Here is a 13,916-nt window from a genome sequence, read left to right on the forward strand (position 1 = left end):
TGATCACAATTTTTAAAACATTGTTTAGGATATCATGTAAATTAATAATCTGACTGTATTTATTTTCAGGTGATCAACAACAAGAGATAATCACATCAAAACCATTTACTACATTAAAACCATCTACTACATTTAAAACATCTACTACATTAACCATCACCCAGATTCAAAAGCATACTCAATTCCTTAAACACTTCCACAGCAAAAACTTCCACAGCAAAAACGACACCAAAAGGTATTTCGCCTGGCTATTTAAAAAACACTTAAATACAAAAAGTGTTCTTTGAGCTGTCGTGTCTGTTAAGTTCCCAGATGATACTGTAAGTATCGATTATCTTGGGATATCAATGAAGTTCTCGGATGATAAGTATCAATTCTCTTGACTATTATTATTTGATATTCAGGTCAGCAAAACACAAAGAATAAAACCACTCCCACAACACCACCCCAGAGGTCAACAAATACTCAACCCAATAGAAAAACTCGCCCCACTAGCACCGCTGAAAAAACGTCTACAAAAACGACATCAAAAGGTATTGTGAACCAGGGGCCGAATCTTACGAGGTATCTTAACCCGAGGTGAATCTAACGAGGTGTCTTATCGTAAACGGTTGTCAGTTAGAAAGAAGAAACGGTAACAATCATGTTTCTCCTTCCAGAGTACAACAAATCAGATTAAGTTCGCAGTAAGTTTGCGCTCCCACCGCGGGGCAAGGGGGAGTAGCCCCTAGCCCCTCTGCTTTAGGCAAGCAGTGGCGTAGGAAGGGGGGGGCACTGAGGGCACGTGCCCCCCCAAGATTTCTCAAGCGACCGAAAGTGCCCTTTTTGTGAAAAAAATGCCTTTTTGGAAGCGAAAAGAAACAAAAAAGTGTCTACTATTTCCCAATAATCCTTAAATTGAGAAAGATTTGCGGCCATTTCAGAGGCCTATATCTCAAAATTTTCTCCTCGGACCCCCTAGCAGTACGAAGCCCACGAAATACGAAAAATGCTCTGCAGTCGGTGGTCCCCGACTCAAACCGTCCCTATATATATATTTTTATTAACCATTTTAAACACCATTTTTATTAACCGAGAGTGCCCCTAGAAGCTGGTGCCCCCCAACCTCTGGATGCTTCCTACGCTCTTGTAGGTGGGAATTGGCATTAATCTCCGGTCCTTAAACAGGCCTCGCGTCCTTTCTGTTACTCGCAGAACCGATACGCGGAACTTAACATCATCTTTAGACGTTGCCTAAATAAGCGCAAACAATGTCAGTGACTCATTGTTTTCTGTGAGATCAGCCACCAATCGCTTTAGAGTGTCTCATCTTCACTGGCCTGCCACCTTCACTGGTTTGCCACCGGTTTTATGGGAGGTTCAGAGTTGCAAAAAAACTGCGGGTACGCGGGTGCCACCCGGAGGAAGGCTCGCCTCGAATGAAGTCTGTCAGGAAGACTCAAAGTTGAACACTCCAATTGACCACATGCATGTACCAAAAAACCAAATATTTCTTTACACTGGTCGCCACTTGACTCAGTGACGTAACGTCATTTTGAGGAAGGTTTTCAAAACTTGAAATCCTACCGGAGGAAGGTTGAACTCTTTTTGCAACTCTGGGGAGGTTTTCCTTTTCTTCGGAAAATCACAAGAAAAACGGCAAATGCTTGAAGCAGGAAATGTAGATAACTGTTAATTTGTAGTATGATGTTATTTTTCTGTTAATTTGTTGATTTTGGCACAACCAAAATTTTGAACCTTGTTGATTTTGGCACAAGGTGCTTTTGCTGTAGACCAGGATCATGGTGCCTAAAGTAAAAAGAATTAGACACTTGTTAAATGTCTTCTAGGCGTACGCGTGTGCATTCACGCATCGTTAAGCCAAGGAAATATTTTAATGTGTAAGTAGTTTGCGCCAGACACATCCTGCACAAAAGATTTTAGAAAACGTTGTTTTTTTGCGAATAAAAATGTGTTTTGAGAGCTTGCAGTACAATAACAAAAGATTTCCTCAAAGGTGATTTTGCTGCGATCTTATGAGTTATGTGCGATTTTCTTCTTTCCACAGATGTTAACGAGTGAAGTAGTTACAGATGTTGAAATAAGAGCTTTTCTACATGCATCTGCGCATTTGTAACCGATTACTCGTTCACATCCATCGAAAGAAGAAAATCTCAGCCAAAATTGCAAGTGTAAAAAACGGGCCTTAGATTCGTGCGCTTTTGTTCGCCTAGACATTTAGTAAGTGTCTCATTATTAAAACACAGTGTATGCTCTTTGAATTAAACCTTGCAAGTTGAATGAGACAGCTACTGTATTTCGCGACAATTTCAGTGCAAAAACACAGAATGGATTGAACTTGCTTGCATGTCAAAATAATCCCCTCTTTTCAACTTTGATTTGCTGGGAGCAAAGCTAGTAATCGGCCCAGCACTGCATGAGTAGCTACGTTAACGGAAGCCGGTTGACAAACAGCGTAGGCATGCAGCCCAAATTTGCGTGGTAAATCTAACTGGAGAAATTTTTCGAGTTTATTCACTCTGTGTGGTGGCTATATAGTTGAATTACTTACTTGATAGCCGAGACCTCTCTCTTTCAAAACCTTGTTGAAAACTTCTCAATATTTGTAAAACCTTGACAAAATGTGACATAATTCTAACGCAAGAATTTTTTCTGCAATTTCTTCAATTTCCGAAAAATTTCTCGCGTTAAAATTGTGTCGCAATTAGACGTTATGATAACATTGAAGTCATATACATCGATTGCCAGTGTTTTTATCGACACCGTTCGCTATTTGATAACGAACGATCAATTTTGCCTTCTTTTTTTCCTTAATTGTTTTTTAATTCTAATCATCAATGCAAATCCTTCGCAAAGTTTTCTTATGCATGTATGTATAGTAAATTGGTTCTGTTTTTAGGCAATGATAAAGGACATACCACCACAACAAATGCGATGTCAGCTAAAGAATTTGAGAAACGTCTCAAAGGTATAAACCTTGTTGTTGCCATTGACTCTCATTGCATGGATTGATTGTCAAATTAACAGTTATTTTTATACAATTTCCTGTGTTATATACCTGTCGGAATGTTTTATGACATTGGTTTTAAAGATAAATATATATATATATATATAACGTTGGCCGCAGGTAGATTAATAGATACTCGAAATCTAATTAGATTTGCATATGTTGTGTAATATGATTGAAATCCCATGCAAATGTAATCATATGCAATTCTAATTAGACTTCGAGTATCTATATATATATATATATATATATATATATATATATATATATATATATATATATATATATATAACGCCTTCCCGAGCTTTGGATTAAACAAAACAACAAGTATTAGGATTATAACATTTAGGCTCTATTTCAAGGTCATTGCCAGACCAAAGGCAAAGGTTGCTATAATATACAGTAATATGCCAATCAAGAATGAGATGATATTTAAAGTTTTTAAGTGGAAAGTTTTTTTGGCGAAATGCAAACTGGTCAATCAACTTAGCATCAAATGTGGTATAACAACTGCCTAAAATAGACAAAACACTTCTCGACGTTTCGACCTGAAGGCCTTCGGGTCGAAATGTCGAGAAGTGTTTTTTCTATTTTAAGGAGTTGGTATACCACATTTGATGATAAGTTGTTTGAAGACGGTGCCACGCTGTTCCCTGGTTATATTGGGTCAGTCAGTCAGTCAGTCATAGTGTAAAACGTCTGGGGGGGGGGGTAGTCGTGATTTTTTCTTATAGTTATTTTTTGTGCAGAATAATTTTTTTAATCAGTTTAAAATGTTTTATTTACTAATTCTCTATTCCTTTTGCCAAGTCAACAAAAATATTGAGAAATCTCTGCCGCTACTGTAAATTTTCAAATTTGAAACATTGCTTTTCCGTGGTGTGGGTTTGGCTTTAAAGGGATTTACCCCGGAACACCCGATTTTTTTCTTATACGTCGCAACTGCGCATGCGCCGTCGGGCCTTGATCACTATTCACGATGTAAAGAAACGAGGACGACGAGTTCCGGACGCAAAAATCGAGTAAATCCCCGAAAACCTACGTAATTTATAAACTTGTATTATGAATTACGAGCATTCAATTAAACACAAATATAATTTGGACAAAAGCGTAGGAAGAAATGACGCTGTGTCGTTTATGTATGTATAGATATCTCTTACGTGAATGCCATATATTATGTTAATAGTTGATATTCTGCATACAGTACATAATTGATACTACGCAACACGGACATTCGGTGCAGTCATGAAATAAATTTGGCGGTATACAGTTTTGATTATAAGTATATCGCTTTGTATCGATTTACGCGTCGAAGAATCCACATCACAGACATAATATGCACCGCAGTTTATTTGCATTGTTTACAATTGCAAGTATTTTGGCTATTCTTTTAAAATGAACGATAAGTTGTTACCATCGTATACACGGATATAGTCACAGTTATCTGACGAAGAGACATGGTGTGTTTTGCTGAACCCAATAAACTGAGAAAGTTGCGCCCGCTTTACACGAGGAACTATAAAAATATAATTCAATAATGACAATATCGCAGCTAACGTAATTTGGGTACATTGAGTACAATTTCTGGTAATGATTAACTTACATGTATAATTTTACTGGCAGAAGTCATAACCTGACTGGCTGATTCACTTATGTTAGGACAAAGCAAACGTCAGGTTGCTTAGGTATTAGAGGGCATGGAAAATTTGCATATGATTATTGCACAGGGCCGTCGCTAGAAGACTAAGGGGTGCATATTCATATATTCGTCTTAGTTCTTTTGTTGGCAATTGTTTCTACGGTTGTACGAACATGAGTGCATATTAATATACACTCCCCCCCCCAATTAAGCTTCTAGCGACAACTCTGATGATATACAGTTATTCCCTGCTCCCTTTTTATCAGTTTATATTCAAGCTGTCTCGGATATATTTGATCTTTTAGCGTTTGACAACAAGACGTTTTCACGATATTGGGAAGTTTTCAAGAAGGTTTTGAAACAAAAAGGTCAGCAATTAGGTAAGTAATTCAACTATAGCCACTATACACAGTGAACATACATGAACACTTATTAAATGCCTGCGTTTTGACCATGACGTTGTTTGCGGCCGATTCCCCGCCTCGTATCCAAGCGCTTTAGTAGAAGAAACATATAACGTTTCATTAAGCTATTATATATGGAGGTCAAGTGAAAAAAAAAGCGAGCGCGAGGCGGATGCTTGGGGTTTTGCACTCGCAGAAACCTTTTGGTTCGCAGAAACATGGCCGCAACCTCGTACCCAGGCCACAACCTCGTACCTTCCGTAGCAAGGGGCGAGCGAGGGAAAGAACCTGGGTACGTGGTTAAAACATTGAGGGGTTAACATTGCCAATGTCATGGATTTTGCGGCGGCCATTTCAGTGAAAATGCCGAAATCGCCAGGTGGGTTCGGACTAGCTTGAGAAAAGCCTACCTGCATGCTCGGAACCAATCAAAAGGCGGCATTTGCACAAGGCGTAAGAAAATAGAATATAAATAGCACTCATTTCTGGGCTGCCTACTGATACTGAATATAGAACGATTATAAAAGAGAGTAAATCAATTAAGATTTTGTAAGACTACTAAGGTGATATGGTGTCGCATGGAACACTCATAAATCATCATTTCAGAATATTTCTTTTGTTATATTATATCCATGTTATCTTGGTTAAAAGTTCTAGCACCACGATCTTTAAAAAACGCGTAGTTTCCAGCGGAGACATCTTAACTACTTCAGGCTCCTTGCCTAACAACAACGCAGTTGCTCGCATGAAATAAAGCTCTAATCGCTGCTCCCCGATAAGTCCATCACGAGTCGGTCATCTTGTAAAATCGCAATTCGAACGTGCGCGTATCAAAACAATTTTCTAACAATAAATTTTCAATCTTTCGTATAACACGAGATTAGAAGTAAAAAGCGTGATTCCCTTTTCAGTTTTCGGCAAACATAGGCATGCATGTTCAACATTCCAGTTCACGTGCATGCAGTTCATCGGAAGAGACTCAACTCCAGGTTTTGATCCGGAACAGCACGTAATCCGCAGCGTGCATGGCGTTAAAAAACCAGTCTTTAAGTTATTTACATCCCAGCTTTGGACGTTATTCATTTACACGCCAAAAAGTTGATCACGTTGTGGCATCAGGAGTGAACAACGTTGGGCTTCACCCCATGAACAGTATTTTTAACAATTTTGTTGAACCTTGTTGAATCTTCAATTGCAACAGTATCGATGGTTCAACAAGGTTCAATAACAATGCTATATAAACAATACTGTTCACATGATGCAGCACAACATTGTTCACTCCTGCCTTTAACAACTTGCATCAACATGATGATTTTAAGGTGCGTATACTGTGACAGGCATGCTCAGAGTATTGGGGAGATTTAGCAAGAGGACGTGGACGTCAAAAGAGGACGTTAAAATGGCGAATAAATGGCGTGACGCATCTATATATGGACACGCCACGCCATTTATTCGCCATTTTAAGGTCGTCTTTGACGTTCACGCCCTCAGTCAGGTAATATAATTTTATTAATTAGCTACATTAGCTACATTCATATATATATATATATATATATATATATATATATATATATATATATATATATATATATTAATCCGGGTGTCCCAGAAAAAAGTACTCCGGTTTGATTCATAATCGCTTCTAAACTATATAGCTAAGCTATTAAACTGAAATAACTTTCACTAGATAGAGGGAAGACTTACTTAGATTTTGATATATTACAGTTGTATTTTACTTAAAAATTTACGGAGATATCAATGTTAAAAATTGGTAGCATATTTCTAGATGTATCTAAATTATGAAAAAAACGGCGTATCAAATATTAATCAAGCTTTTCTCAACTGAAACATGCACTATTAGCAGTAAATAAATGACACCCATACTCTTTGATCTTTACTTAATCTTGGCATATTCAGGATAAACTCAAAATAAAACACATTCAAACCATAATTCCATAAGGCACAACATGCAACTCCCAAGGGACATCCAACATCTTTCGAACAAAACGTAACGAAAACAATAGCGCTGATACTTTTATATGTGTAATTGCAAAAAGGCTGTATTATTTTCTCCATTAAATAATAATACTTCGTTTCATAATAAACAATTTGTCAAGTGTCATTTATTTACTGCTAATAGTGCATGTTTCAGTTGAGAAAAGCTTGATTAATATTTGATACGGCGTTTTTTGCATAATTTAGACACATCCAGAAATATGCTACCAATTTTGAACATTGATATCTCCGTAAATTTTTAAGTAAAATACAACTGTAATGTATCAAAATCTAAGTTAGTCTTCCCTCTATCTAGCTTAGCTAGTTTAGAAGCTATTATGAATCAAACCGGAGTACTTTTTTCTTGGACACCCGGTATATATATATATATATATATATATATATATATATATATATATATATATATTATATATATATATATATATATATATATATATATATATATATACACAATGCATTTTTGATAATTTATAACGTGGCATTGTGGCATTACCTTCATACATATATATATACAATTTATACAATTTAGTGTATTTAAATATCCAAGCTGAACAAAAGAAGTGAACTCTTCGCAAAATGCCTGCATAAGTACAGATGTAGCGCTAAAAACTTTGAACGCTTTTTTGTAGAAAAATCTTCCCCACCCACAAAAGTCACCACTACCAAAAAAGGTAATACTTATTATGTTCGGTCTGTACTGTTAAATATCAGACCGAGGTTTTTTGAATTTTTTGCGTACTAAAAAGCCTCGGTCTTATATTTCACAGTACAGACCTCACGCTCGGTCAAAAATTTGCAATTGACCATTTTTAGGTCGAAATATAAGTTTGCAATTGACCATTTTTAGGTTCAAAAAAGTCCCCAACTCAGTCAGGTAATATAATTTTATTAATATATATATATATAGCTATATAATACCTGATTTTCCTCTGAAACTTCTTCTTCAGCCATATAATAAACAGTTTATTGAACTCGCTTGTTCGGTCTGTACTGTGAAATATCAGACCGAGGTGAACTCTTCGCAAAATGCCTGCATATGTAAGTACAGATCTAGCGCTAAAAACTTTGAACGCTTTTTTTAGAAAAATCTTCCCCAAGCAAAAAAGTCACCACTGCCAAAGAAGGTAATACTTATTATTATCCTACGTTTGCAATTCACCATTTTTAGGTCCTAGTAAGTCCCCACCTCCGTCAGATGATATAATTTTATTAATTATATTTTATATCTTTATACATCATTAGGTCCAAAAAAGTCCCCAACTCAGTCAGGTAATATAATTTTGTTAATATATATATATATTTTTTTTTGCATACTAAACACCCTCGGTCTTATATTTCAAAGTACAAACCTCACGCTCGGTCAATAATTTGCAATTGACCATTTTTTGGTCCAAATAAGTCCCCAACTCAGTCAGGAAATGTAATTAAACGTATAGAAACGTATAGAAGACTAGTGTTTTTGTCTACTTTAGGCAGTTGTTATACCACATTTGATGCTAAGTTACATTTCATACTTTTATATATATTGTGGCAGTGCCACCATATATAGTACCATCATATATATATACAATCATATATATATATATATATATATATATATATATATATATATATATATATACAATTTATACAATTTAGTGTATTTAAGTATCCAAGCTGAACAAAAGAAGTGAACTCATCACAAAATGCCTGCATAAGTACAGATCTAGCGCTAAAAACTTTTTGAAACGCTTTTTTTTAAAAAAATCTTCCCCAACCAAAAAAGTCAACCCTCCTAAAGAAGGTAATACTTATTACTTTCCTAAGTTTGCAATTGACCATTTTTAGGTCCAAGTAAGTCCCCATCTCAGTCCGATTATATAATTTTATTTACAGTACAGACCTCACGCTTGGTCAATAATCAGTTAATATTTTTTCATTTATATTGTTTTATATTTCTTCGTGCACAATGCAATATTCATAACGTATGAGAACAAGACTTACATACATTCCATCACGCTACTCGTAAAATGTTCATTGTGACATTACCATCGGCTTTCGTAAAAATGTTTCTGGTTATTTTTAGGAAAGGATTCCGTAACTACAAAGACCGACACGACCACTACCAAAGCAGGTAATACTTATTATTTTCCTGAGTTGGCAATTGACCATTTTTAGGTCTAGGTATTGTATATATACTTATATATAACTTACTTGCGCGATAAACGGAATTAAATTTCATTACACATGCATATCAGGTATCTCATTCAAAAGTATATAACATACATTTTTGTGTCAGAGGGAAAAGGAAAGTTAACCGAATTTGAATTGAATGAATAATAAATAACGTCGACCCACACTGAAAAAAGTGATTTGACAATATTAGTACAGATGTTTAAATAAAAAGGTAGTCGTTGACATGCTAACGAATAAATACTTATAATTATATGTATTAACTTCTTCTCTGGCCGGTTAATAAAGATTCTGAGCAGTGAAAAGAATAGAATAGAATGGAATAGAATAGAATAGAATAGAATAGAATAGAATAGAATAGAATAGAATAGAATAGAATAGAATAGAATAGAATAGAATAGAGTAGAATAGAGTAGAATAGAGTAGAATAGAATAGAATAGAATAGAGTAGAATAGAGTAGAATAGAGTAGAATAGAGTAGAATAGATTAGAATAGAATAGAATAGAATAGAATGGAATGGAATGGAATGGAATGGAATGGAATGGAATGGAATGGAATGGAATGGAATGGAATGGAATGAAATGGAATGGAATGGAATGGAATGGAATGGAATGGAATGGAATGGAACGGAACGGAATGGAGTGGAGTGGAGTGGAGTGGAGTGGAGTGGAATGGGGTGGAATGGAATGGAATAGAGTGGAATGGAATTGGAATTGATGTAGAAAATCCCGAACTTTTCTAGTAGAATATGATGTAAAAAATCCCAAGCTTGCATGTAAATCCAAGCTTTTCTCAGTGTCACCATCTTGTTTTCGACAATTTGGCGCATGCGCAGATAAATTGCACCTACGTTAATTATTTGGACTCGATGTGACAATTGCCACGTTTCCATGTTGCCAGTTTGCACGAGCACGACTAGCACACGTCCAATAGACCTTTCTTATAATGACGTCAAACGCGGAAAGTCTGATCTTACACGAAGTTTGATTAGCTTGATAGTTTTGTGGAGCCAATCAAATTTCGTGTATCATTAGACTTTCCGCGTTTGACGTCATTATAAGAAAGGTCTATTAACAATACAGGAACTATATTTTCGTATATTTTCGAACATGATATTTTCGAAATGCTTTGGTTTACTTTAAGTTTCTTTTGGTGTTGTAGTGTTGTATATATATGCTAAAAAACAAATTTAGAAAAATGCGAATTGCACATAATACTCATCGCCATCTGCTTTCAGAGGCGCAGGAATCATCGAGTGATTGGGGGCACCCTTTAGCTTTCAAGGGCATTTTTGGTTAATAGGAGCGGTTTGATTGCCAAAGCTGCAAGGACACCATGCACTAGTGTGGTTTACATTTAAGCTCTACAAAATGAGTTGGGTGCGTGTGAGTTGCGTGGACATACGTAGGAAAACAAAAAGGGCTCCTTCGATTTTAAAATAAATATTTACAGCTACACATAAAATAATATTTACAGCTACATTTGTTGTATAAAATTGTTCTTAATTTGGTATAACGCATACAAAAACTTGGTCTTAAAGCAATGTTTGTTTAGGATTAGTTTGTTTGGATGATACCTGTAGCACATATTGCTTTTGAGGCGTTTTTACAACGTTGAAAAAACTCTGTCCGGTGGATAGCAGGCATCCAACCTTCGTTAACCAACTACTATATATAGGCACATGCCCAGGGCTTTCTTAATTTTTTTATACCGACCATTCTTAGGAGATAACATGAAAAACAGTATTGGTAGTAATGGTGGCAACGACCATGCTAAGTCAGGTATATATTCGAGTTAAATCGCTAGCTGTATAAATTGCTCTTAATATAGGATGTAAATTTTGCTGTATACGCTGGGGTGTATTTTGCATGCGTTCAGAGCATGTTCCTGATTGGTCAATTGGGCAATCAGAAACATGCTTTGCGCCACTATAGCTTAATTGGGGCACTTTTGTAATGGCCCACCAAATTTAAAAAAACTGAAGGTCGTTTATTCTCCATCCACAGGGCCAAAGTTTCCATCCAAAACGCCCGAGTCGAGTCATTTTGCTGTCGTGTTTCTGGTTTTGATCGCCTTGTTATTTGGCCTGTATGCTTTGTATCACAACAGACAGAAGGTGAGTGATATAGCGATGACAATTGGTATCGCAGCGTGGTCGTTTCTTATCTATAGAAACAAATTAACTAAGACTGAATGCGTAAAATAAGAAGAATGGTGCTCGATGTCGATGTTTCGACCACTGGGGCCAGTTGTATAAAAATCTAGTTACCTTTTAAGGTGGTCTGATACCAAATTGTTTTTATTTTATTTTGAAAGATATAAAAATCTTTTCATGCCATATTGCAAGCCAAATTGCTCTGAGTGAAAAAAGACTTGTAGGAATCTTCAATCACGATAGTTCCCCAGAGCAGACACACCCAATGATGGAAAATGGACGATTTTTGTAAACACGATAACAAACTAGGTTTTAACTCTAGAACGATAAAATTAGTTTTATTTAGTTCTAGTTTTATTTAGTTAGGAGCTGAACTAGAATAAATAAAACTTGTCCAGTATAAAACGTTTTGCAGGCTATAAATATAAAACTTCTACGATCAATCTGAAATAACCAGTCGCTATTTTATTTAGACCGAACGGAATGCAAAACTTTTAGTGCACCTCCGTGCCAATTGTCTTTAAAGTCAACCATGAAAATTTTATAAATTTAGCTGTATTACTTTTTGAGGGGAAAGAGAATTTTAGTTTGCTAGGAAAAGCGACGAAAAAAGTTTTGCAAAATTTTCATAAATTATAGAGAACAATACAATATAGAACAATGAAACAATAGAATAAGCCAATGCACCCCTTTTGTTTGCTCGGGGTAAAACCATAATTAATAAAACTTTTCGTTTAATTTCGTTCAAACTTTTCGTTGAATATTTTCAAGAAAAAATATTCAGGATCGAATAGGGAGACATTTTAGTTTGCATCCCTTGAAAATTTAGAAACTGAATTTGCCCACCTTAACTGTAGTTAAGGACAGAATTGGCCAATCACAGACGTGTATTTCTGAGTTAACTAGGATTTAACTATGGAAAATGTTGTTAAAGAGTTTAATACAACCGGCCCCTGCATGAACTAAATATATAGTGATAGAATTCTTCTATACGTTATCTTAACCATATATGTACTTGATTTCCTCCTTATCACCGCTTCTGGTAACCCATCGCCCCTTCCAATAAATGCGAGGACGTCCCTTAAGGTTATGTTACTCGGTACAATTTTTCATTCAACGCTATTCTGCGTTTAAGAGATGTAACTTAGTAAAGAGTCTTCAAAATTTGAGTGTAAGAAACGTCCATCGAGTGTAATAAAAGTTTTGTAGTTGCTGAATTCACATCTCTGAAAAGTAGAAATGTATTGCAAGTTGTATAAAAAATTGTTTGTACCGTCATATACACTTATGTTTTGTTTGTTTGTTTTTTGCAACCCAGATAATAGCAGTTGTTGTCGAGGGACGTTCCGGACACGGTCGTAGTGCCCGCGAGCGCTATAGAAAACTGGATAATTCACCCGAAGATAACGAAGTTCGAATTAAAAACAGTAATGAAGTATATGTGTACTAAGTTATTGTAACTACTCTTAACCACCACCCCCCAACCTCTCTCCTGTTTTTTTTTTATTAATTTTGTTAAACCTTGCAAAGTTCAACCCTTGGTTGGCCGTGTTTAACCACGTTGACTTAACTATACCCGCGTTCTTAGCCTACATTTGCATTTGAGCCTGGAAAATTAAAGTTTATACATTCACTGAAAATCTTTATAATTATTATTAAGCAAGAAAACATAGGGACACTGATAAAGAAGATAGCTGTATAATTTAACTATGAATAACGTGGGGTTTTTTATTAGATTTGATAAAATTTGTAGATCCTTCGAAATGGTGAGATCTGTAGGTGCACAACAAGACACTGACGAGATTGATTTTAGTTTTGAAAATAGTTAAATTTGACGCAAACTTTGTGAAGAACTTTATAAATGTTATATTGTTTCTATAGGTAATAACTATAATAAATAGTGTTCGAAAATCATTTTCAAAATTATTTTTCATGGTGGTGAACAAGGAATTTTATTTTCTTCATGTATTGCTGTGGGAACTGTGGAAAAACAAAAACCAAGACTCAAAGCCACTTGTTTAACTTATGCTCCTTTAAAGAGAACTTAAGAAAAGTAATTCATGGTTATCGTGGTTTAGAGCCCTCCTTGTCAAAATTTTGAAAATTTATCCAGGAAATTCATGCAATTTACCAACGTTATCAATTTCCTTCCCCCCAGTAGAATAAGACGTTAATGTTGTCCATATTCCCTACTTGTATGCAGTGGCGTGGGAAGCACAGTAATTTTATGGGATATTCATGTTAACAGACCATAAAGACAATCGATTTGAAAAGAAATTATCACATGAATGCACAACATAAATATACCAATATGTGCCCCTCCTCCCCAATTATGGTATTTCACTACGCCACTGCCTACATGTGATTGGAAACATTTGCTTCGAATTCTCGGTTAGCTCCAGTAGCGTGGCCAGCCTGACGATTTTGTCCCGCTGTGTAAACTTCGAGTTATTATAATCATTCGTGTCTTTAGAAATCTATTGTTTTCACAATCAATGAACACGAAAATATTAGCATAGCGG

At 35.7% G+C, this 13,916-nt stretch overlaps 1 protein-coding gene across 1 annotated transcript; it reads left to right on the forward strand.

Moving 5' to 3' along the window:
* The first annotated feature begins 198 nt into the window (after positions 1-198).
* On the forward strand, positions 199-13,308 carry LOC114520895 (trans-Golgi network integral membrane protein TGN38-like). Its single transcript, XM_028541239.1, has 12 exons — positions 199-235; positions 405-533; positions 2,900-2,968; positions 4,952-5,026; positions 7,696-7,737; positions 7,914-7,940; positions 8,149-8,190; positions 8,309-8,335; positions 9,132-9,179; positions 10,964-11,020; positions 11,246-11,355; positions 12,713-13,308. Exons 3-12 carry the CDS (start codon positions 2,935-2,937, stop codon positions 12,842-12,844), a joined length of 594 nt encoding a protein of 197 aa, XP_028397040.1. The 5' UTR covers positions 199-235; positions 405-533; positions 2,900-2,934; the 3' UTR covers positions 12,845-13,308.
* The last annotated feature ends 608 nt before the right edge of the window (positions 13,309-13,916 follow it).

The sequence above is a fragment of the Dendronephthya gigantea genome, unplaced genomic scaffold (assembly GCF_004324835.1).
Source record: "Dendronephthya gigantea isolate DGI-Jeju-01 unplaced genomic scaffold, DenGig_1.0 000018F, whole genome shotgun sequence".
In the NCBI taxonomy this organism is placed as follows: domain Eukaryota; kingdom Metazoa; phylum Cnidaria; class Anthozoa; order Malacalcyonacea; family Nephtheidae; genus Dendronephthya; species Dendronephthya gigantea.

Coding starts and splice junctions, on each gene's coding strand:
- LOC114520895 (XM_028541239.1), top strand. CDS start 2,935: ATGTCAGCTAAAGAATTTGAGAAACGTCTCAAAG. Junction 8,191..8,308: donor AGTCACCACTGCCAAAGAAG/GTAATACTTATT, acceptor ATACATCATTAG/GTCCAAAAAAGTCCCCAACT. Junction 9,180..10,963: donor CACGACCACTACCAAAGCAG/GTAATACTTATT, acceptor GACCATTCTTAG/GAGATAACATGAAAAACAGT.